Genomic DNA, 25,732 nt, shown 5'->3' with positions numbered 1-25,732 from the left:
ATGTAACGGTCTCCAGATTTACAAGCGTTTGAAATTGGTAGCAATCGCTGTGTGCGTTCACGAGCATACGTAAATTGAATTTAACTTAATCAACCCGTACAACATGCATACAGCGATTAACGGCATTATTGCGATTGTTGTGTTAATGTGATAACGCATTGCTATCATATTTCAACCCATTGCAATTCATAAATTTTCAATCATTATTTAATGTAGTTCTTTCATTCATTCAATTCAAAGTGGTGTGCGTGTAATCCGACCCCCCGTTAAGCGGAAATCGGGGGGTCCGAAAGAAAAAGGCAAAAAACTGCTCGATTTTCAGTGTACCGCCGTTCGCTGGGCGTCCTACGTGAAACGAATGAAGTTGGACGACTTCTCAAAAACGTCCAACATTTGTTTCACTCTCGCACAAAAAGTAGCACGTTTGTTCACGCGTAGGACGATATTTCGAGCTGCCTAGCGGGATCCCGCTAGGCGTTTTTGTGCAAATCGTTCTTAAAAATGTCCTACATGGCATTTGGCAAGTAGAACGAAGTAGGACGACTGCTCGAAATCGTCCTACATTTTTTTCACCCCTATAGAAAAGAGTAGGACGTTTGTTTGCGGACGATATTTCGGCCTGCGATTTAGGACGATATTTCGAGCTGCCTAGCGCACCAGCGCACAAGTGTGGTTAGCATTGCACGGTTTTCCTGAAATAGGTTAGCGAGAAGCAGGGTAAACCTGACCGCATGGTCGCAGTCAAACTGAGACTCACACAGAAAATCAGAATAAACACACAAAATCAGAACATATGGCCTTACTAGCCGGTCCTGAACTCAATAGAGGTCTATCTTTCCAGATTAGCTTGCGAAGGCCTAGGAATCTGGATTCAATAGCCGCACTGGATTAAATCCTCATCGAAGAAGAAGAAGAAGAAAAAAAAGAAGAAGAAGGAAAATAAGAAGAAGAAAAGGAAGCAGTAGGCTACAATTTTCCATTTTCTTAGGGATCGTCGTCCCCCTACTACAGTTTTCCAATTTCTGGGATTTTCCGAATTAAATCGTGTGATCGAAGGACAAGCACGATACTTTAAATTAGCTACGAACTATCTGTCAAACGACATAATCCCCCCAATAGGCAGCTCGAAATCCTCCGAAAATCTTCCTAAAAACGTTCTACGCGCGAACAAACGCCCTACTTTTTTGTATGGGGATGAAACAAATGTAGGATGTTTTTTGAGCAATATCGTTCTACTTCGTCGTACTCACCATACAAAACTGCTCGATGTTTGTGTCACGTATGATTTTTTTTAGGACGATTTGCTCGAAATCGCCTAGCGGGCGGAGTCGATGAAGACTGAGGCAACCTGTAATAAAATCTGATTCGAATACGACTCATGTGATCCAATGAATCCGACTCTTCGATCTTCCGAATCCAGAATCTTCCAGCACTGCACGTCACCGTCCACGGACACGAAAGCAAACTCAATCAAGTGACCAAAAGAAACACAAAAATTATCTTGAGCAATGGCGATAGCAGTATCAAAAGAAGATTATATTCAGCAGCGCTTGAATAAAGTGCTTGAATCGCGCATCGAAAATGACCGAGAAACGCTAGAGGCTTTGTCCGACCTTTCGTCATTTTTCAAGGAGAACACTCTTCAAACACGGCGTAACTTGAGAAGCCAAATTGAAAAGAAAAGCTTGGAAATCAATCAAGTAGGTATAATGAATTTAGCTAAAAAGTGGCATGTTCCTTAGCGAATGATTCGTTCTTTGTGTACAGAACTTTCTAGATGCATTGAAAAACGTAAAGGAGGTTTTGGATGGCATTTGCAATGATATTAATTCGATGAGCCTATCTGTCGAAAACATGAAATCGCAACTTAGCAACACTGAGGCTCAAACCAAGGATCTGATACAACAGTCAAATGCATTACAGGAGGAAAACAATAAGCTGCAAGTACAACAGAAACTTGCCTGTGGGTTCTTGTCGCGATTCCAGTTGTCATTAACCGAACATCAGATGTTATACGGTTCCAAACGCGATGCCCCAATAGCAGCGGATTTTTTTCAGGTATTGGATCGAGTGCAAAGCATTCATACCGATTGTCGTACATTGATGCAAAATGGATACCAAACAGTGGCATTAGACATAATGGAAGAAATGACACTCCATCAAGAGGCAGCCTTGGAACGCCTTTACCGCTGGACGCAATCGCACTGCAGGAACGTGGAATCAAATGAGATGGGCGTTCTTATAGTACAGGCTATGGCAAGGCTTCAAGATCGACCAGTTTTATTCAAATACGTAATTGATGAGTATTCCACCGCACGGCGATCGGTGGTTGTTCGTTGCTTCATTGATGCACTTACAACAGGAGGCCCGGGTGGAAACCCGAGGCCGATAGAGATGCTAGCTCACGACTCAAAACGTTACATAGGGGATATGTTTGCTTATATTCACCAAATCCTTCCGCCAGAGAAGGAAAATCTACAGATGCTTGTCAGAAATTGCGATAAGGAAGATATTTCGGAGCAGGTTCAATCTGCAATGATCAACATTTCGGATGGGGTGTGTCACCCCCTCAGAGTGCGAGTTGAGGCGATACTAAATGCCGAAAAGGATACGATCATATTGTACTCAATATTCAATTTGGTAAAGTTCTACCTGAACATGATTACTAACATCGTAAAAGGAGGCCAGTTGGAGCAGTGTATGGCTGATATGCAGATATTTTCAGAAACTACCTATTTGAATAGTCTCAAATTTCAGATAAAGCAGTTACTTCATGGAGCTAATGAGAATCGATCTGGGCTTGAGCCTCCTCTATCAGATTTGGTTCCTTCTTCCAGTGTGGGTCGATTATTAAACCTACTGAAGGAGATTCTTTCGGTAGCCAGTATGGTAGCAGGTAGTCAAAAAGACATTACCAAAATTGTCGGTTGTGTGATCGATCCTCTTCTACAATCCGTGCAAGAATCGGCATCTCATTTGCCTACAACGGACATGGCTGTTTATTTGCTAAATTCCTTGTATCAAATCGAAAGTGTAATTTCTATATACGAATACATGGAGGAGCGATTAGAACGTTTACGTGCTCAATCCGACGCCCAGATAGATACATTGACTTCAGAACAAGCATCATCTCTTGTAGCTAATCTTAATCTTGGCCCAATATATACAGTTTTACAAGGAAACTCTTCTCAGATCGAACAAAAACATCTTAATACATTTGTGGTAAGTGATCAGATCTTCAAATGACGGATAAGCTGTTAAAATTTTCAATGTTTTTATCGTTTAGGTTAAACTGGAACAGTTTCTTCAAACTCCAGAAATTCTGCTGCTACCACAAGTGAACCTTCTCATCAGCAGCAGCCATCGAGGTACAGTGCAAAAACGGTCGTTCAATGTGATTATTGCTTTATATCGACAAATCTACGAACGTATCCATGATCCGAAAAATGGATACGCGAATCCAGAGTTAATTCTGGCTAAAACGCCAGAGGTCGTAAATGAATTATTATGCGGCTAATAAATTAATGTTCTTTGATATAGTAACAACAAAAAAGCGAGAAATTAGCGTTCTGCTGAGTTTATAACAACAAAGTTAAACCTACCTTGTTCCCTCAACCAGCCAATACCACAAAATGTTCAATCGTTATCAAAAATCACTATCAAATACCATTTTCGCAATTATTCACTACTCCATTACTGTCTTTGTTTCCGGAGAATCACCACGCGACTACATTACAGCGTACCATACCAAAAAACTGGTACGGTCAATTGACAAGCGTACCATATCAAATGCTATCCAGCACTTCTGGGTTGCAGCGCACCATAACAAAATCGCCTTTTGACACCTGACCGTACCAATTTTTTTGTATGGTACACTGTAATGTAGTGATTAATTTTCAAAGGTAACCGTTCAACCGCCTACCCGAGTAGTTGGAGTTTTATTTTCAAATAACTTTTGATCGGATTGTCGTATCGTCGTATACATACTTGAGGGTGTTTTCCAAAATATTGTATAATTTTTATAATTTTAAAAATTCATTAAGTATATTAATTTGATGTTGAAACAAATTTTACCCTACACATCTGCACCCATCTACCTGTGTAGTAAATACATTTTACATACTATTGCCATTTCCATACCGATTTGTAAAAACTACCCGCCCTGTTGACAAAAAATAAATTTTTTTGCAGCTGCAGTCATGTAGTTACAGCAAGTTTTTCCATGGCAAAGTGCTGGGACTCTTGCTGGAACTACATGATAGCAGCAAAAATGTAAATTTCTGTTAACCAAACAGGTAACCAAAAACAAAGTTATAACTTTGGTTGGACAGCTGAAGGTTAATGGTACTGTCAAAGTGGGTTTGTCAAAATTCCTTTGACAGTTTTACCTGATCCTGCTTCCATGCATTTATTAAGACGTTCTGTCATGCTGGTCGAGTCAACAGTTTTCATGGTCCCAGTCTGCGAGATTTACCCAAACGCACTTCTTTTTGGTTCCTGTTTTGTTGTGTTTCTAATGATTTGTGAATAGCTTTTCCAACGTTGAAGCTAGGTTTCAGCTGTTAAAATCGCAAAACATTATGAGATCACTCGCGGTATGATGCTCAAAAGTTTAATTGTGTATATTCTCACCAACAAAAGTGGTAATCCACCCTAATCACTATCCGCGTCGTCAGTTGGTCGTGTGCTTTCGAGTGGATCCGCGTCGCCACACCTCGCACTCGTTCCAAAGCGTGCAATGAGGACAGTTTTTTCCGCCGTCCATTTCAACGAGATTAAGTTGGTTTAAATATACGGTTTACATAGCCCCGAAATGTACATTTTCCGCTCCATTGGAATCAACCAGGATTTCAATTACAGGAAGGACTTTGACTGCTACAAGTGAAAAGTTTGCAGTATTGTACGAACAAAAGAAGAAAATCCACACGCAGCGCAATTCAATTCATGTTTTCAGTGCATGGGAAAGTGTTCAGAAACGTGTGTGTGTGTGTGTGTGCGTGTACAACACCACGAGAATGAGGACGGAAGGAAAAGTTGCTTGACCGTGGAATTGTGTGTCAGTTCCAAACTACCTGCAGTTGTGATTAAGAATAAACTCGTAAAATAATTGTTAAAGTGGAATTTTCTGTCGTGGGAAAGTTTCGTCGAGAAGATCCCTACGCTGGCCGCTGGAAGATCATTCATTCGTTTGCGTCGATCGACTATATGTATATTGTTTGTGACATAAACACTTACATCTTACAACATTTCATTGTTTCGGTGTTGCTGTGAAAAAACTGTAGTAATAGCTCGTATACCGGTCTTCGGTCGTCCTGAAATCAAAGGTGCGCATGAAAGATAATTTAATCCGGTGTTTTGGAAACTGTTTCCAATCGTGGCGCGATGCGTGGTTTTGTTAAAAGTTCGAGATGAATTTCAGATAGCCGGGATCACATTCTCCGAGAAGTGTACATTTTTTTTCTGTGTTGCCTGTGTGAAGGAATTCGCTTCCGTTGATTAAATTGTGACGTCTTGTGTGCGAGTGATCAAGAAAGAAACACACACCAAGCGTAAATACCCGCCTGAGAGGAACAAAGACGCAATCTGTTGCGGTCTTGCTTGAATCGAAACTTTCGTCTCAAAATGGCGGATTCATATTATCAGGTATGATCGTACGTGTTATTTCAACACAAAACTGTCCAAAGCCGTAGACTAAGCTGCCTCTAGGGAGAATGTTAGATGATGATTCATAGTCAAGATTCATGTTCTTGAATAACTAATCGAAATATGTACGATTTTTCACAATTACTGAGTGATGAAAAATAACTTGTAGTAGAAGCTATGGTATGTTGCACGACTAGCTTACGTATAGATTTAGACTAATTGATAACTCATCGCTGTGGAAGTCTCCCAGATCAAGATTGATGTGCATGTAGCACAAATTAAACGGTGTGCAATTCGTTTAAGTTTCACTTATTTTTCATTTGAATCTAACAATTAGTCATTGACTTTAAATTAAGCCAAAAATAGATTTTAAGTTTATCAACCCAAGTGTTGGATCTCCATGTATATTGGATAGATTGTCAGATACAACAACCTGCACCAATAGCGACACACAAGATCACAGCAAGATCTATACTTTCGAGCTCAAAAAACGTTTTGATCATTCTTAAAAACTTACTTCCGATTTTTTTCGCAGTGGTTGCTTATATTCTGATATGGGAGAACTACTAGTACAAGTATCTGCTTACAGCATTATAGGTTGAACAAGTAACAGCTAGATTTTAACCTGTTGCTAAAAAAATATTGATAGAATCGCTCCAAAAAACTACTATTGACTAGAATAAATCGATATTCACACCGTAAAAAAGATAACAGAGTGTAGTTATTAGAAATCAGCGTGGTAATTCATTCTTTTCCATGCCAAAATTACATACATGAGCCAGATCTCCCTCACTCGCCCTATTCGCTCGAAATTTTGTATTTTTATTGGATAAAATTGGTATGGAATGAGCTATTAAAATTTTTATTGGAAATCGTTGTGATAATAAGTGTGAATGCTTCTCATATGTTTTATTTTTGTAGTATGATTACCTAAAGAAGATTGTCTAAAAGCTGGTCAGTTAGTTTCAACGACCAAAAAATGTTACTGTAGTTTGGAATGATTCAGAACTGCTTGCATGCGCAAGCTAATGTTATGATAAGAAATATATCTCTGATTAGTCCCTTATCAATTCCACGCTTCAGTAAAGCGAGGGCAAGTAGTTTAATTTAGGGTGGCTACATAACCATCCTAATCGTTATCGGAGCGATGTAACTTTCGGTAATGTCGCTTTTGATCAGATATTATTATGTTTCTATATGCCTTACTATAATTTGTTGAAGTCACAATCGTTAGGTTAGCATGTAAAGTAAAGTTTTATTGCCTTACGGTTCTTTATTTCGTGTGTTGATAAATAATATTTTATTAGACGCAGATGAATAAAATTAATATTAAAGAAAATATTTTTTAAATCATATGCAAAATGTTTGCAAATTATTAAATTACACCCTTCATATTGTCATCAACTACGTGTTGTAATAGCGAACCTAGTAACCCCCGGTAATACGAACAGCTGACCACTGATCTATACCGTCTAACGGTTACAGTAGCTGTAGGAGGGAGGCCTGGTTTCACTAAGGGATTTTGCGCCATTAAATATTATTGTTTTGAGATGATCCTTTTTGTTTTGATTTGACATTGATAGACGCATCAAAATGAACAAATTGTATAATAATGGAATGTGAATTTAGTTATTTTTCTCGTACTTTTCTTATATACGGTAAAGTTCAAATTTGTAAAAGACGCAGATAAGCCCATATGCTGCTTTTTTACGGAATCGATTTAATACAATGGTAAAAATATGACGTCAATGGGAGATAGCATTATCAATCGAAGTCATAATAAATTAACATTATGCTTCTGAAGGCCCGAATGTGGCTTTTTGCAAAAAACTGATTTATATTGAGTTCATCATCTTTGTCTAGGAAGCATTTTTTATATCGGTATCGCTTATCTGTACCGTTACGTATGAATGCTTTTTGTCGATTAGTGCAAAACTGCAAAATATCATATTTTAGCGTGTATAACCCCGTTTAAGTTCACAAATGACCAATGTCCAATTAAGGGAGTTTTTATAAACAGGTAGTACCTTTTTGATTCTATCTCAATTCATTTAAGCTAGAATTAATGCAATTAGTACAATTTCGTGTAATTACTTTTTTGACGGCTTCATCTACGCCTTTTTTACAAATACAAATTTATTTCGTCCTCTCTCCTTTGGGACAGCCTAAAAGAATCTTACTTCTCATGACATGACCCCCCGTATAGTCTGGGGATTCTATTTCGCTGCACAACAGTAACGTCGCCTTCTATGCGTTATAAGGCGCGTCATTGTTCGTCCTCACATACTGAGCCAAAAATCCTCCTAAGTATATTCCTCCCAAACTCGGCAAACCGGGTTTGGACAAGGTCCATGCCTTCGAGGCGTATGTAAGCACTGGAAATATAAATGTCCAGTATAGTGCTAGCTTTGACTGTCTTGACAGGTATCTTGAGTGCAAGAGAATTCATACTGTAACCTGACCGGTAGGCTACCAAAACCCCAGCGCGCAATTTTTTTATATTGTTATTGGTGTTGACGTTTGGCCCCAGAAAGGTGAACTTAGGACGATTTTGCGGTGTTTTCATTCCTCCGTATGACTTGAAAATTGTAGGCAATACCGCTGATAGTAGTACCTGTAGTAGTGAAATAAAGCTAGGCACTGTCGGTTTGTTTACGTCTCTAATGATAGGACTCATCTGTGTCGCATTTAGTGAAATCAATAGCTGTACCTATAGCTGGCATTACCTAGAGCAGGGTTCGGCAAACGTTTCCTGAAAGAGGTTACATAGGAAAAGAACCAAAAACCGCGAGAAAGATATTCAAAATGTTGTTTTGATATTTTCATTTTACCCAGAAATTAACATAAACATTTTGAAATATCCAGTTCCACAGTTTTACATTCAACTATCAATTTTGATACTTATTTCCGTTGAATTTTTCTCTTTTTCAACATAAACTGTTCGTTAGTTGCATTTTACGAGGGTTGCTAAATATTAATCATTGAAAATCACTTTATGGTTTTTCAAAACATTCCCCATGAATATAACCAATACACCAATAACCAATACACTCCCACCTGAACCAATTGTCGAAGCAATTTTTCCACTCTGATTGAGGTATCTTCAAAACATGAATTCGGAATGCAGCAACCGCTTCTTCAGGTGCGGTTCATTTTATTTTTCAAAAAATTCCCCATGAATTATATGTCCGGCTGGCTAGCCATACTTTGCCGGCCTCTGATCTAGAGCAAGCCGTGCAACAGTTTTTCGTAAAGAGTTTAGTGGCTCTCTTCCGCGAATTCGCATACCCCATCGTTTGCCTGTTAGTGAAGCGAGAGTTTTACATGAAGCCATACGGAAGTAATGAAAACATAACGAAACGAATGAGAGAATAAATATAATAAAACAAAAAGACAATGCCATGTTAAAAGAGAAACAACAGAAAATAAGATACAAAACAGACAAAAAGAGAAGATAGTACAGATCGATTGAATGAAAGCAAATGTGGGATAGAGAAAACCAGTACAATCGGGTAACGGAAAAATCAAAACCGAAACCATATGTGAAAAACCAAGATATGCAGCCAGTAACTAAGCACGGTTCTCCAATGTCTATTGCAGAGCAGTATTACGAAAAACCCGCGGCTATGAGAAATTCACACGTTCTCACACTGCTGCAGTTGCAGGTTTTCTCTTCTCAAGATTGTTATGTTATGTTATTGCACTACTTGTTGGCTTGGCTTATATGTGTGGAACGGATCATACCAAATTGTTGGATCGATCGTGAAAAAGCCGTAGCTTCAGTATCAATCGAGCATTCTTCGTGTTTGAACATCGACATATATGAAGAACTTTCGTTCATTTGTGACTCAATATTTCGGAACCATGTAATGTACATTTTAATTCCAGTGATACCCACATATTGAAGTTTGCGGTGAAAATAAAAAACACAACAAGAAAGCATGCCGCTCTTAAAAATTGTATTTTAGCTTATAAAGCAATTGTTGGACGGTGTTGTGAAAATCAGACCAAATTGTTCCATGATTATACATGATACGACACAGTTTTCAATTCCGAAATTGTAGTGGGGTTTGTTGACGGTTACGGAACAGTTACGGTGTAAAAACTTCGTCTTAGAATTTCAAATTGAACCAATTTTAAAATGGTTGTTGTTCTGAAGAAAAAAATTAAGAAACTTGAAATAAAGCTAAAATATGTTTTACAAGCTTGACGCCTCGACGATTCTCGGTGACGAAGGGATTGACAGCTATGTTTTCACTGTTTACTTGAGAGTTATGTTTTAATTTTATAGTTACAATAACTGGATATATAAAATGGTTGTTATTTCACCGTGTTGTTTAAAGCCATGCGCGGATTCAGGGCTATTTGAATCATGTACACGTTACAGGGTTTGACATATCAACTACTAGATCCAGCAACATTCCTTGTAAATCACACTTTCTTTCACGTCAGCAGCAAAATTGAAGTTGTAACGCCAACGGCGTTATGTGTAAACATGACCCCATAACTAGACACGGAGAGCGTAACCGATCAGTGTCAAAAAGGAACTTGTCAGTGAAATGAGCGTTCTTGACACGTAGGTCTGCTGTGTTTCATCTCCATACAAAAAAGTAGGACGTTTGCGTGAATGGTTTAACCTCTAACCAAAGTTTTTAATATAAATCATATTTTAATTTTTCTACAACATTATCTTTTAAATTAGTTTGTCATAAATAGCAAGGTAGAACGATATTCGAACTTAATAAAGTGATACAGGGGAAAACGCACAAAAACTTACGGGGAAATTGAAACAAATTAAAGCTTGATTGCCAAGTACTCTGCAACTATTATCCAATCAACAGTAATACCCTTATTAGACGAGGATTTTATCTGTCATCTTTCCCAGACTTTTACTATCAAAGTAGGCTCTGGCGGGGCGTTTGGCAGAAAACTTCTGGAAAAATATGACAGATAAATTCCTTGTCTAATAAGGGTGTAATGCAGAGTATTAAACGATAATACCAGGTTTGATTAAAGAAACTAGTATGTAACTTTACCTCATGAGACGAATGTAGAGTATACATACTATATATATACTACTTTGACTGTTGACTAAATCTTATGTTTCATATTTACTTTATTTGCATCAATCAGGGCGAGTACATCAAACATCCCGTGCTATACGAACTAAGCCACAAGTATGGCTTGTCGGACAATGTTTCAGAGCATCTCCTTCCTGATCGGCTGGAGGAAATCAAAGAGGCGATTCGGCGCGAAATTCGTAAAGAGCTCAAAATCAAAGAAGGCGCGGAGAAGTTACGGGAAGTTGCAACCGATCGTCGTTCACTATCCGACGTTGCCTCGATTGTTAAAAAAAGCAACAACAAACTGGCAGAGCTCAAGTCGGAACTGCACGAGCTGGAAAGTCAAATAATTCTAACACAGGGTAATAGTGTCAGCAACAATGGTGGTCAAGGTACGTATTGAAATATTTGTTAGTATGCATCTATCATCTATCTTATTAACATTTATCCGTATCACGTTTTTGAAGGGGTCAATTGCGATGAGATTTTTGTGTTTGATAATACATGCACTGAAGATGTTTTAGAACACCACCATACACTACATGGCAAGGCATATTTACACAAGGACCCGTTACTAGAGTTGTGTAGCTTAGGTTTATTATGTATCTTAATGAATCTTTCAATGACTGGCTATGTTTGTGTACATAATGTGCATCTATAAAACCCACAACAAACCGGCATCTAATCTGACAAGCCGATAATGAAGTTTATAGGGGATGGGAAACGAAGCGTAATCGTAAATAATCATTCATTCGTGATTATTTATAAAATTTCTATGATTATTTAGCGTAGTTTTTGTATTTTTAACAATAAACAACAAAATAATAGCAGTAGCTTCAAGAAATGTTGCCATTTTTACCAAATTGCAAAACATAAACAAAGCAAAGATGACGCTTGGCCTGAATATCGACGATACACGAGAGACCAGCGATTACGCTTCGTTTACCGTGCCCTTAAGGATCGCATATTTGAGTGTATAGAATCATTACCGAAATTCACAATTGCCATGAACGATCATAAGATGTCAAATTCCGGTTTCAAGAGTCGTTAATAATAAGTTCATAAAAGCGGTCAATGCGTTTAAGTTTGCTCTATCCATAAAATAACCCGGGTGACAAAAACTAATTTTTTTTGTAGCTGTCATGTAGTTACTGCAAGTTTTTCCATGGCAGATTGCTGGGACTCTTGCTGGAACTACATGGTACCAGCAACAATTTAAATTTCTGTCAACCGGGAAGTCTCTAATGTTAATAAAAATAAAAAGAGAATTGAAATTCAAACAATAATCTAATTATGAATACTTAGTAGCCCAACTAATCCGTACTCACACACTTATGCTCGAGACTAATTGTCATTTTGTTACAAAACTAAAGTTGTTTTATTGTTACAATTTTAAAAAAATATCTTTTCTAGATCCAATACTATCCACCGTTATACCAAGTGGTCCCGAGTTGACAGCTAATGACAAGCTATTAATATCACTCGAAAAGCAGCTCAGCATTGAGACCAAAGTGAAAAATGGTGCCGAAAACATGATCCAATCAATTTCAAGCGGACACCACGGACGGGATAAAAAGTTACTGGCCGAAGCGCATCAAATGTTGGCTGATTCCAAAGCGAAAATTGAATATCTGCGACTTAAAATACTTAAGGTTCGTCAAAATAAGCTTAACAATAAGCTATCCGATGAAAATGGAGGCGATTCGGCAACCGCGTCAAAGAACCCACAAGAGTTGGAAACATCCCTGGAAGATCGTATCGAGGAGCTTCGCCACAGACTTCGCATAGAAGCGGCAGTGGTTGATGGAGCAAAGAATGTAATTCGTACTCTACAAAGTACAAAGACGATCGACAAGAAAGCATTGCAAGAGGTAAGTAAGAAGTTTTTTTTATCGATTTCTGTCTAAATTGCGCATTTTTTAGAACTACATCGAATTTGCCATCTTGTTCTTCAGTGACTCAATTTAATTGGAATATTTCATCGGGGAGTAAAACTCGGAACAGTGTTTACTGGTGTAACAATTATACTGGTGTAAACAAAAACTTTCCCCAAACACAGATACACTGTTACACATACCAATACCCATCGATACTCATAGTAGCGTATCTGCGACGTCTTCGTTTGTAGATTTGTTCATTCACAACCATTACAATTTCCTTATCTTGTTTACGAATTGATGGTATTTGCCACGCTCGTATGTGCGTTGAAAAGGAACGTTGTGATTTGATGCCCTTCCATCCTGAAATATCATACTGACCAAACCCAACGACAAGTGTATCTTATCTGAATTGCTTTTAACCTCTATTACTGTTGATGATAACCGCGTTCCCCTTCGTGACGGGTCCTATCACCACAATCGTATGTGCAAGGTTCTGTAGCATATTGTCAATTCACCACAGCTGCTTGCTGGAAGGTGCAGTATATAGGCAGAAGGTAAAATATATTTCAATACATTTCTGGCCAATATAGTGACCAGTATTGAGGAATTAAATAAAAAATAGGATTGGTTTAGATAAACCCGTATCTCTTTTATTAAATTACTTATGTTGTAATTTACAAGTTGCTATTTTTCAATTAATTTTAATCTTTGCGGAAGTTCGGAATATTTTACGCATACAAAATTTAACGCAATGTTTAAGAATTGTCAAACATATATAAAATACAACAAGCACGAAAGCAATAACGTCCAACGAGTGTAGCTCAAAGAAGCCCATATCAGCTCCCGGATAATGTAGCTGCGGAGCCCCTTTGTGTCGTGCCACGTATTCAACCCAGTAGCACGCTAGGTCTAAAGCAGTTTGAGGACGATCTCGATAGACCCTGGAAATTTCCTTTATGGTATTCCTAAATCGATGCTCACTAACCATTGTGTTGACTGCGCGAGATAAGGATTCCTCATCAAGTTTCTGGTAGTCGAGCTGTAAAGCAATGCCATCTTCCACCATCGATTGAATATTCTGGAACTGTTCTGCAAAGATCGGAATGCCGAGCACCGGCACGCCATGATATTTTGCTTCAGCTACTCCTCCGAGACCACCGTGGGAGATGAACAGTATCACATTTTTGTGAGCCAACACATCGTCTTGCGGGAGCCACGATTTGGAGAGTACGTTCGGAGGTGCATTTGGAATGCTCTCACTTTCCCATTTCCATAACACGCGTTGCTTGAGTTTGGCAAACGTTTTTAAGATGGAATCCAACTTCACTTGGGGAAGGTCAGCTGATTTGAGATTCGATCCTAGGCAGAAGTAAACTACGCCATGTTCGGCACCATCCAGCCACTCTTGTATATCTTTTGGCAAGGGATCTGGTTTTGCCTTGATTTGCAATCCACCAACCTCTACCACGTTTGGAAGATATGGTCGTGGCATGGCCTGAGAGAAGTGTGTGTTTAGCAGCACCAATGATACATTCTTACGGACGTCTTCGTATGTTGGGTAGCGATCGGAAGGAAAGAATCGTTCATAATAAGAAGCCTGGGCATATGACGCAATCGCACTTATCACATTCTCGACTCCAGAAAAAAGAAAATTCGTAAGTCGATCTTTAAATCCCTTCATACCACGTCCACCAATCATGATGTGCGACACGGTGGATATAGCCCTCGGGTTACCTACGAAATCCGCCGTCATTTTGCTTAATCCGGCAGAAAAAAGTATCACTGTTGGAGCATTAAAATGTGGTCCTAGGCCGAGAACAAAGTCCGCAACAAAATATCCGACGATCACCAGGTCAAAGTGTTCATTTTTGATCGCTTGTAGCTTTGGATCTTCCAAGGCCATCTCAGCAGTGCGAAATTGGCTTTGAAAAAGGTTCACTATACCCATTAATGAATTTCCGGTGTTTTTCTGCAGAAAATCCTTCGTCATGTTGCTCAGTTCTACTTTCTGAACGATGATCTCTCGATAGTTCGCCACAGGTTTGGAAAGCTTATATGGGCTGATCATAGTAACCTAAATGAAAAAAGAAGAAAATTACTTTTTTCTACCTATGTATACGGATCACAAGCATTAGCTTTTTCCAAAAAATCCTACGTCATTGCCACGCTCTGCTAAACCTTTCATGAGCGCTTGTCCAACTAGAACATGTGACCGACCGGAACTCGGATAAATACAAAGAATTCTGTATGCTTCAGTCTGTGCAAAAGCAATGATCATCAATATGACCAACCCACTCTGTACGAACAGCATTGTTAATACACTGCCGTCTCCTCTAGCACTTCGCTAACGACTGATGAGCTCTCATCGTGCTCGCATTTATACATCCCATGAGCGTGATCAGCTGATATAAGGAGTTGAATATTGTTACTTCGTAGTGGTTTGTAGTGTGTTTGATAATGTGTGTCAGTCAAATTTTATTACTTACAGAATGGTGTTGGGGTCTCATGGTCTGTGTGGGCTTCCGCTTTTACTATGTTTGTGGTAGAAGTGCTTTCGTATAAATTGTTTCGTGTTTTTTCTGCTTGTTTCGGGCAGTATAATCAAATAACACCAAGAAACACATTGAGATAAAACTGAAATACTTTTGATTGGGTTTCGTCATTTCGATTAAACTGGAAAATGTTTATGTAATGAGCTATGTTATCAAATTTAAATCTCTTTCTTCAACAATATCGTTGATTCGTGCTTTGAGGTTTTGCTGTTTTTGATCTTACGAATAAAAAAAACAATAACTTTCAAAACTACTAGCATAGCTACTCCTAAGAACGCATACACATCTAACAACGCAGATTGCACCATATTTAAATCCGCTCCTTGGTAATGTAAATGCTGCGCTCCATGATGTCTAATAACATATTCAACCCAAAAAACAGCTGTTTCCATCGCAGCCATCGGTCTGTCCTTGTATAAAATAGCTCGTGTGTGTATATGTTCTCGATAGCTAGGGTTTTCCAATACTTTTAATACTGCATCAGTTAGTAGAGATTCGCTTAGTTCGTCAAAGTTCACGAAAACTCCCCAGCCTTCTCGTACAACTTGCGCAACGTTCCCGTCCTGGTCCCCAAACATAGGAATACCTACAATCGGCACACCATGGTACATGGCCTCGGTAATGCTTCCCAAGCCCCCGTGGGTTATGAACAGTCTCAAGTTCGGATGAGCTAGAATACTGTCTTGTGGAAGCCACTTGCCAATGAACACGTTATCCGGTTTGTTGGGCAATTCATTTTGATCCCACGTCCAGATGACTCGTTGCTTCAACTTGCGGATCGTTGATAAGATCGCCTCTAGCTTATCTTTTCGTAAATTGGAACTCCGCAGATTTGAACCAAAGCTGATGAAGATGGCTCCATCTCTATCAGCATCATCTAGAAACTGTTGAAGGTTTTCTGGTAGCGCCTCTGGTTTTCGGTTTATCTGAAGGCCTCCTACTTCTATCAAGTTTGGAAGATACGGACGGGGAACAGTTTGCGTGAAGTAAGTGTTGAGCAGTACTAGCGATACATTTCGGAGAGCCTCGTCGTAGCTACGGAAGCCCTTATTTGCGGGAAAGTTGAATCTGAAAACAAGACATGGTTAATTTTCATGTTTTGGAAGCTATCGATTTCCACTTACTCGTAATATGGTAGTTCTTTGTGATGTATGTATAGCAGCATAACTTTTTCCACCCAATACAAAATTAAATTAACGGTGCGATCAAAAAATGTCATTGGATTCCGTTGACCTAACAGCATATGCGGTACGGCAGCTACTTCAACCGGATTGCCGACAACATTGGTGAGTCCTGACCCTGCCGCAGAGAAGTAAAGGATGGTCGGGCAACGAAACAGTGCTCCTACACCAATAACGAAACCATTCATGAAATACCCTACGATCGCTAAGTCGAACTGTTCCTCCCGAACAAGACGTAGAAATTCCGGTGCATTGATAGTTCTGTTGGAAGATTCCTGTGCAGCGTTGAGAATTTGCGGGAACAATTTCATCATGTTTCGGCTGCCGCCTTGCATAAAATCGGCCATTATTGATGAAAATGATTCCTCAATCGGTATATACACATCGCGATAATGTTTCGGGGGTTGCTTTAATGGAAAGGCACTAACCATGGTTACCTGAGGGAATAGCACGTTATTAGTAATTTGCATGTTCATCACCGTTTCAAACCTGTTTCCTCTGCTACCCTGTACCTACCTCATGGCCCTGTCGAGCTAGTTCTTTTAGAAGTGCTTGTGGACCCATAACGTGTGATTTGCTTGCAGTAGGAAAAACACACACAATTTTTGCTGAGTCACCATGACCGATCAGAAACACCAGACCGGTCAGGGTGAAGGTCAGGGTGAAGGTCAGCATTGTTATTATTGAGCAGGGTTTCATCTCAGTCAATAGCTGCAGGGAATGATGATCTTATTCGACACACCACGGCCACACCGCAACAGACAACGATCGACTGAAATAATACTGCACGGTGAACGTAGTTTTAAACCTATTCGCCTGCGTTCAACAGTATACCGCACGCACACTCTGTTGTAGGCAGGGATGTACTTGTTTGATTTGTGAACCATCGATATGGTGTTAAGTGTAATTATAATAATAATGGTATATTCAGAGTTATTAATCCGTACGTTGCATTAAAAAAAAATCCACGTACGAATGACACGAATATCGTATCTTATCGCTGAGCGACACATCTTCAAATTGTATGTTATAACACTATATACAGACGTATGGATTTGGAAAATTGCATTCATGCTTTCATTTGGTATCTGTTTGCATACAGTCCCTTACATGTTCTAATGTATTGGGCAAATTGGTGTCAAGTGAAATAAAACATAACACTTGAGTGCTTTTTATGATCACCTTAGATACTTTTGCACTTGTTGCAACCGAGGCATAGATTCCACAAGTATTTTGGTCAATAACGATGGGATATTAGTCGTCGCTGTTATTCGAATGGTGCTTTATTCCTCACCATAAATGTGCAACGGGATTGAGGTTCAGTGATGTAGAGAGGTGTTCTGGTTAACTTTGGACTTTAACTGCATAGTTTAAGCCCCTTTTCACTTCACTCACATACTAAAATAGAGCAATTTTTTCGTTTAATTTGTGACGTTAAATTTTCAACAAAAGTTCATTTATAAAATGGAATAACGTCTATGCTTCCTCGAGTTATGACTAAAAACCAATTCTCGTTTAGGTAAAGCATGGTTTGGATGTACCATAATAAGATGAATGTGTTCGTAGCATTTAGCAATATTGTTTCTGGATCGAAGCGTGCGCACAAATACCCGTAAGGGAAACGTGACAGCATAAAAACGCTCTCAACAGATATGACGTGATCTAATACGCAAAAGATCGCTCAGTTACGGCTCGAACAAACCCCTTCTTTCCTTCAATCTCATTCGATAACGAAATGATTGTTCGCTAGATTCACTTTTGCCGGCACTATTGTCTTTTGGCTTTAATTTTTTATAATGTTACCTCCTTTTTCCGTGAATTAATTTTTCCACACTATAAAATAACATGAATATGAAAATATTAAATAGAATACACGAAAATGTCATGGGACATATTTCAAAATCATTGTGGATGGTAAAAGTATGCCATTATTTCTGCGATCTTATTAACGTCACGACCAGACCCGAACTATTTGCCGTCCGAGCGGCTGGAAGAGTCCCTGTGACCCCCATCCGTGACATCTTGGGACAGAGAGATTACAAGTATGCATGGATCATATTCGCTTTCGCCAGGGAGTTCGGAATCACTCTCTGACCTTCTCCTTTGTATATGTAGTAAATGTTATACGTCTTGTTCGGTAGGGCGGTTGCCAGGCCAAGTATCAGGCATTGAGCAATCGAGCAAGACAAGCAAGAATGCTGAAGAAGCATTAATACGGCCAGGCCGTTCAAACTAAACTAAATAATAATAATTAACGTCACGAAACTTAATCTTTCTTTCGAAAAACGGTGAACTACAACGTTTATTGACGAGGATGCCGATAGTATGCTAATACACTGTGCAAATCGTCAAACGGGACATCTGAAAAAAGATTGAATGTCTTACTTTTCGGTCAGTTTAGGAATAAGAATCGATAACAAGATCGGTAAAAAGAGAGGTCGAGTCCAAGCTATTTTCTGCTCCGCCATTGTTTTAACAGTAGGCTTAAAAACTGTTTACAAACATACTTGCAGTATATGGGAAATCTTCTTAAAAATCTCGTAAAAAACGAAATTGGAAATTCTAGATCACAATGTCCATGATTTCGCGGTTAGAAATTACTCTTCTGTGTGAAGTCATGGGATATGAATATTGTTGGTAGCCATGATTAGCGAAACTGAGTGTAACGGTCTTCCTCATGTGCAGCCTTCATCCAGAAACATATACAGGCTGGCCCCGGTTTTCGTCCATCTCGGTTTCCGTCGTTTGACAAATTGTTCGATGCTAGTTTATGCGAACGTGCTTTGTTCTTTTCTCATACGAGTCGATCCATTTTGTATGACAGAAGATTCGTACATGGACTGATAAATAATAAATCAGGGTGGCCACTCAACCGGGAAAACCGGGAAAACCGGGAATCAACCTTGAATTCAATTTTACCGGGAAAAAACCGGGAAAACCGGGAATTTCGCCGAAAAAACCGGGAATATTTTTCATATAATATTTTTTTGAGATTTACATATTTTATTCTCGTAGCGTAATTATATTTTCATGTAAAATTGTCACTACATTTCAATTGTTAAGGGCGACATTTGTGTTTGAAGGTCCACTGTATCCGTATTGCGTTTTCGTTTCTTCCAGTGGTGCCGGCGTAGAGGCAAAGCGAGAAAGCATGATGATTTTGTCGCCACGGAAGCAATGTGTACGAAAGACAAACGCATCGAGGGTTAACATTGGTAACATGGTAACGGGGATTTCCAGTTGAAATTGTAAATGCATTGATCATCTGTTTAAACACTCGCTATGAAATAGCAATGCAACCAAATGTCTTTGTATATGCTTCAGATAGTAGCCAAAACAGTTACTTTAAATCTAGTAAATCTACTAGCTGAAAAGCTAATCGCTTCCTATGATATTGTACGAAAATATTCACAGCGTTCAAATCCGTCCTTTGAAATTTCAATTGCAAACTCCTGTCCTTCTACCAATATTTCCTGATGAGATCCTTTATCCTGTTGAGTTTATAAGGTTGCTTGTTTCGGGACGATCGCACGCGGTGCAATCTCTTGCTTCACTTGTTATGAATGTGTCACTATGGATGTACCTTTCGGATGTGATCTGATCGATTTATATGCTTGCAGATATACGGAAATAATTATGTATGTTTCATTCTATTTGTCAGCAATGGTTTGATATGGATAAAGGTTTTTGTTTTACCTTTAACTGTTAACCACTCTCTAGCTGGTGTATTGGTTGTTTTGCTATGGGATCTCATTGTATTGCGGCATTCGCTAGACGAGTGTGCTGATCAGTTTTTATTCTTGGTGAAATATAGCTCATTTGAGTTGTTGGTGTGTTTGCATAAAATTTTGATAACGTGAATCATTTGTATCAACGTGTTTATGAACGTGTCTTTTGATAGAAATATTAGAAGATGTACAACAGGTATGCTACATCTCCCTTCTTTTGTTGAAAAATGTTATGATTAAGCAAATTCTATGAGCGAAGGAAAAACATTTTTCATTTCTAATTTTGAGCCGAATTAAAAATTAATTTGTTATTTATGTCATTAATGAAGTTGTTCTTTAACATTTTTATAAGGATTTTCTTTTAAAATATATACGCTCAAGCAATGTGTGTTGTTGCAATGAAAGTTCAGTTTACGATGCTCTATAATCCCAAACCGTATGTGTTGTCCCTGTTTTCCCTCGGTTTTTCAATAGTTTTTGTTTTTGAAAATTTTGAAGTTATTTCCTTAAAGTATTCTTTAACACATAACTTACATGCAGTTTTGACCTACCTAAAAAACCATAGAGACATATAACAGCCAAGTTTATCTACTATAAGCAATCGAAATGTAGTGAACCTGCATAAACTAGAAAAAACCTGGAAAACCGGGAAAAAACCGGGAATTTGAAATCATAATCTGAGTGGACACCCTGAATAAATGAGTGTTGCAGGTTTTCCGCTTCACACTACTTTTGCTCAATCAGAATTGAATTATTATTGTATACTATACGGCATGGAATTTTAGAAAGTAAAACGAGTATGTAACAATTGATGGCCATTGGTTTGATAGAAAAACACATAAACTTTCTTTTTGTTTGAAGAACACTATCATATCCCTCGCTGAAATGTTAGATGAAATGAATTTACGTAAGTAAAATTTGTTATGTGTATGTTAAGTCTTGAGTAGATATTAAAAACGGAGGAAACATGGAAATTTAACATAAACTTTTGTGCACTAGCCTCCTACTGACGTCGCTCTCAAATTCCAATTATTCTTTTTCCGAATGTCCCACTTACCAATTTGCTCAATGTGTGCTACTGATCAACGTCCTGATTTCAATTTTCACTAGCTTAGCAACACCCCGTGCTCGCCTTGATGAGCATTAAAGTAAAAGTGTGTGTATATATGTGCGCACGCGCGCATCTTTCCATTTGCGTTTCCGTGCACACAAAATTGGGAACGCGTGTTACCTATATGTAGTTACGCGTGCCTTGGTATTTATTTTTGACGATTCGAAAGGCATGGGACAGGAAAAATAAAAATTCAACTCAAAAGGCATCGTGTCTCGGCATCTGAGAGAATGGAGAAAATCTTCATCTAAGAGCTGAGTTTATTCGATATGTGCCGCCTCAACAATATGTATTCTCTGCCATCGCATACTGCTTCGATGAGAAACTAGAGGTTCGTATAAGATACCTTGGCAGTACACAAACGACGCTAGTGGTTCGTGGTTTATGATTAATTGAGAGAAGCTGAGCGAGCGAATGTACAAATTTGCTTTCCCCTGTTAGCTTACCCTCCAAGGAGCGAAAACTAAGTTCACGATATACATTCGATAATTTGTGCTATGGAAACTTATGACGATCACAAGCGCCATGCACGAAGTCGTCTAAAAAAGTACGGTCACGATGATCACTACCATTCTAAAGATCACAACCAACTGAGTTTTGGTCAACATGATCTGCAGCTAGAACAGCAGGAAGAGCAGCAGCGTCATCACTGTCGTCACCACAAATGTCATCGGCGACATCGATCGAAGTCGAAGGTTAGTACAACGAAAGCAGCAACTCGTACTAAGTATTTGTACTATGTCGCTCACAAGCGAAACCAATCAGTCAAACTCGCTTTGATCGAATCATCCTTCAATATACTACGCTTGTCTGGTACTGAAGAAAATTAAATAATTCCCTATACGCTTTTTTTAATTAAAGTTCTACCGTTTTAATTCTCCAATCTAGCACGTTTTGCTGTTTGTGATCCAGTCTTTCGAGATCGAGGCAAGCATATGCGAGGTGTTTTTAGATCGGTTTAATCTCTGTTCATGTTGTTAGAAATTATTAAATTTGTCTATGTCTACATTTTACATCACATCTTTTTTACTGTTACTTACCTTGGCATATCGTGTAATTGAATCATTATAGATAAGCATTAAAACAAGTATATACACTATATATGATCAAATTGGTTATAGCCACATTTGTATCTGTTTTTAATTATGTACACTGAATTATTTAGTATCTTAAAATATGCGTTCTGCTAGAGGTTCAAAAACTACTATATGCTAAGAACGTATATTGTTTTAACGAAAGATTGTTTTAACTTAATTTTATCTACTTGAAAGTGAACCGTAGTCAGACGCGTCCATAAGTTTCTAGTATATTGACTACACCTATTGACCGAGTGTCTATAGTTTGCCCGACTTGTTTTACGTTGTTATGCTTCCGTCCCAAATTGGGAATATTCTTGATCCGCGTTGCATACCCTATTTGTTTGTACAGCTTTGGATTCGAAATCAGTTTTTTGAAGTAAGAATAGTCCGATTTCAAAGCTCGGTTTCATGACGGCAGTGTTATTGAAGTTATTTCACTTTTAACATTTACATAAAAAAGGAACTGTGGTTTGATTACGAGGAATGTGAACATGGTTAGTCGATTTATTAGCCACACTTTTGAAATCAGTGAATCGTGATCTTCACCATGAAAAAGTAGTAGATCACGCTCAAGTATTTAAATGAAGTTATCCCCCATATCGTTTTAGATTGTGATGCAATTTTGACAAATGTTTACCCTAGTTTTTACCCGTTGATTTATGGCTTCTAATACCGGCGTTATTACGTAAAACGTTTTTCTTTTTGTTTGTTCGGTTTCGAAATAACTGAGTGACGTGTCAATTTGAAGAACAAAATATTCTCTATCGTTGAAAACAAAAATTACAAAAATTTGCATTTTGGTTTTCGTCGTTTATATCCTAGATACTATAGTATGTAATAACAGTTGGAGGCTATCACAAACAATCGTAAGCAGTAATTACTATATTCATCGAATTTATAGTCATGTAAAAACCTAAATAGTCTAAGATAAACATATTTGCTTTTGTATTTTCACGTGTAACGTATGGCTTACATGAATATTTTTATTGTGAAGGAATAGGAAACGTAGTAAATGTGGTTTTTATTTCCCCATCAACCAACATTACGTTTAAACAAACGAGCATGAAAGAGGAATAATTTTCACCTTCTCCATCTCTTTTTGACATATGCATGAATATTTGAAGCAAACGGTGAGAGCCGAGATAAATGCACTCTCGGTGTTAGTCTTCTCAGTTCTACTGTTGCGATCGGTTGTTAGGAAGCCGAGTCGAGGTTCAAAAATTATATTTACGGTGGTGTACGATAAAAGACGATGATTACAAAACGAATTTAAAGTCGAACCAAGTGGCGCGCTATGTAATGAAGTAGATCAACAAGTGTCGCTGTGTATTATCTTTTAATAATAACTTAATAGCATAGCAACATTTCGAATATCTAATTCGGGTTTCAATTCTATCTATAATATACTAAGAATTAGAGAAAAAAGAACTTATTGTATTTTTCAATATTGTAAGGTTCAATAATTATCGACGAATATATTAAAGCAGTAAATCGAGCTTCTTCATGCGTCTGGCTCAACGTTAACGAAACTGAGACGAGACCATAATAAGCGTGTGATGTATTTTGAGCATAACCCATATGTTGAGCAAATCATCATCCGGAAAACATATTTCGTTGATTATGGAGCCGCCTGGTGTTTCACGTGGAATTTTTTTTCGAAACGATAAATGTTACGAAGGTTCTGTTATGACGAAAATCAGAATGTCTTGGTTGGTTAGATCAGAATGGCTTGGATGGTTATTGTCGCCGTGAGAACAAGATCTGTTTCGTGACGCCATCCTATTTCAATCGAATACTAAACACGTTGGTTCCATTTCAAGGAAAGTAAAACCAAACTGGGTCGATTGCCGACACGTCCCTTCCGATCAGTTTTTGCTAATTTTGTGTCGTATCCAACAAGTGCGCGACGTTCAACGACACTCCAAGGAACTAGAGCAGCGTCGAACACCAAACAAAATCATTAATTCAGAGGATCGTCTTAGCTATTTTTATACACTCTCATGTTGGTGTATAAAAAGCGAGCAGAAACGTGTATACGTCCTACCAATCATAAAAAGAAGAAAAATACAAAAGATACTCGTAAGCACGCACGCACTGTAGGCTTATGCCGGCGTTCTTCCTGTTGAGTTCTGATATTTAGCTGATTACGAAATCAAATGATCGATGTGTAAGTCTCCGGGTGGAAATTTGGTACATCATATTATGCAGATATAAATGTGAGATAACCGGTCAAAGTGTCAAACATCATTCCAGCAAACGAAAACAAACCTCAGGATTCTTATTGCTATTCGCGCGTTATTTCAATGGAAACACCTTTTTCGCACGGCTGAACGTAAAAGTGTATGAGAGTGTTCTATCTGTGTTTCGTCGTCGCGCAGCATGTCAGGAACGACAAGTGCAGCCAGTGGTAAGGGATCCATCTCTTTAGGCCCACCCTCTGAAATCACAGCCGAATGGACCGTGCATGCGCAGCTAACGTTATCATCGTCTGCATCTGCTGCGCCTACCACTCGTGCATCCGACTGTAAAGTAAAAGAGGAGAAGTCTTTAGTGAGTGGTGGCGGGCAAACGAACAACGTTTCAGAGGATCATTCAGCAGAACGTAACATCGGTGACGGTGGAGTCACAGTTGATCATGAAGGTGTCTCCCCGCCACAACCAACTCAACCGGACAACATAAGCACATCCACTGGTAGTAGTAATCCAGTGAAGGTTGTTTATAAATTTAGCACGCCAGACAACCTGCTGCAACACAATTCCCAAAAAACAGCCTCAACTTCGTCCATAACCTTTCCATTAGCCGTCAGTAGTTCCTCCTCGGTTGGTAAAAGTAACGTTATTTTTAACAACGATCCATCATCACCTACTCCATCGGCAGGGGTGGCGTTTGGTCAGGTGAGAGACTTTGTATTTTTCATACTTTTCCTTGGTCGACCAGGTCATACAATCAAATATGCCCGAAGGTGGGCGTCTGACGATGGTTTTAGTTTTGCAAAGCAGTCTCCTCTGATCCAATGTTGACAGAGTGTACTCCCACAATTTCTTAACGTTTTTATCAAACTGACTGTATAGCATCACTACTTAACACCTTTAAACAAAGTTCAAAGAGTATTAAAAAAAACGCTTGAAAACGATTGACCTATCGAAATAAGGAAGAGTTAAAAAAACATAAAAATTTGAAAATAACATTGTTGGCACTTTATCGTACAACAGACACCTCCAGAAAATGCGGTGCCGTTACTTGATGGTGACACGAGCGACCAGGCTCACCTTTTCCCTAAATGTACCAGTACCTGCAGCATCGTATTAACCGCTTGCACAGATCTGCTACCAACGACCGATGCATTATCGATCATGATAAACAAATGTGAATCCTCAAACAATGTTGTTGATAAGAGTACGAATTTCCCAGAAAAGGTAACCCTTGTTTTATATCATTTGGCATCTTCAAAACGCTGAACCAATGCTGCGTTTTCTTTTTCCGACTGAACGTGA

General features: G+C 38.7%; 2 protein-coding genes across 3 annotated transcripts in view; both read left to right on the top strand.

Moving 5' to 3' along the window:
• Window positions 1–1,485: 1,485 nt before the first annotated feature.
• On the top strand, window positions 1,486–3,547 carry LOC131262653 (conserved oligomeric Golgi complex subunit 6). The gene is made up of 3 exons (XM_058264706.1): window positions 1,486–1,700; window positions 1,768–3,222; window positions 3,287–3,547. The coding sequence occupies exons 1-3, from the start codon at window positions 1,509–1,511 to the stop codon at window positions 3,515–3,517; spliced, it is 1,878 nt and encodes a 625-aa protein (XP_058120689.1). The 5' UTR covers window positions 1,486–1,508; the 3' UTR covers window positions 3,518–3,547.
• Window positions 3,548–4,811: 1,264 nt separating this feature from the next.
• The window catches only part of LOC131266333 (serine/threonine-protein kinase N), a 30,823-nt gene continuing 9,902 nt past the window's right edge, over window positions 4,812–25,732 (top strand). For both annotated transcript variants that reach the window (XM_058268806.1, XM_058268805.1), the window contains exons 1-3: window positions 4,812–5,643; window positions 10,777–11,098; window positions 12,120–12,577. In XM_058268806.1, the coding sequence (XP_058124789.1) occupies window positions 5,623–5,643; window positions 10,777–11,098; window positions 12,120–12,577 (801 nt within the window). In that variant the 5' untranslated portion in view covers window positions 4,812–5,622. The remainder of the gene's footprint in view (window positions 5,644–10,776; window positions 11,099–12,119; window positions 12,578–25,732) is intronic.

The sequence above is a fragment of the Anopheles coustani genome, chromosome 2, assembly GCF_943734705.1.
Source record: "Anopheles coustani chromosome 2, idAnoCousDA_361_x.2, whole genome shotgun sequence".
NCBI classification, from domain to species: domain Eukaryota; kingdom Metazoa; phylum Arthropoda; class Insecta; order Diptera; family Culicidae; genus Anopheles; species Anopheles coustani.
The sequence above is the reverse complement of the archived record's forward strand: the minus strand, read 5'-3'. Positions and strand labels throughout refer to the sequence as shown.

Bases quoted from the DNA above. Each gene is read 5' to 3' on its own strand.
- LOC131262653 (XM_058264706.1), top strand. From the start codon at position 1,509: ATGGCGATAGCAGTATCAAAAGAAGATTATATTCAGCAGCGCTTGAAT. The intron at 1,701-1,767 runs GTAGGTATAATG...CTTTGTGTACAG, and splicing joins AAAGCTTGGAAATCAATCAA to AACTTTCTAGATGCATTGAA. The intron at 3,223-3,286 runs GTAAGTGATCAG...TTTATCGTTTAG, and splicing joins AACATCTTAATACATTTGTG to GTTAAACTGGAACAGTTTCT.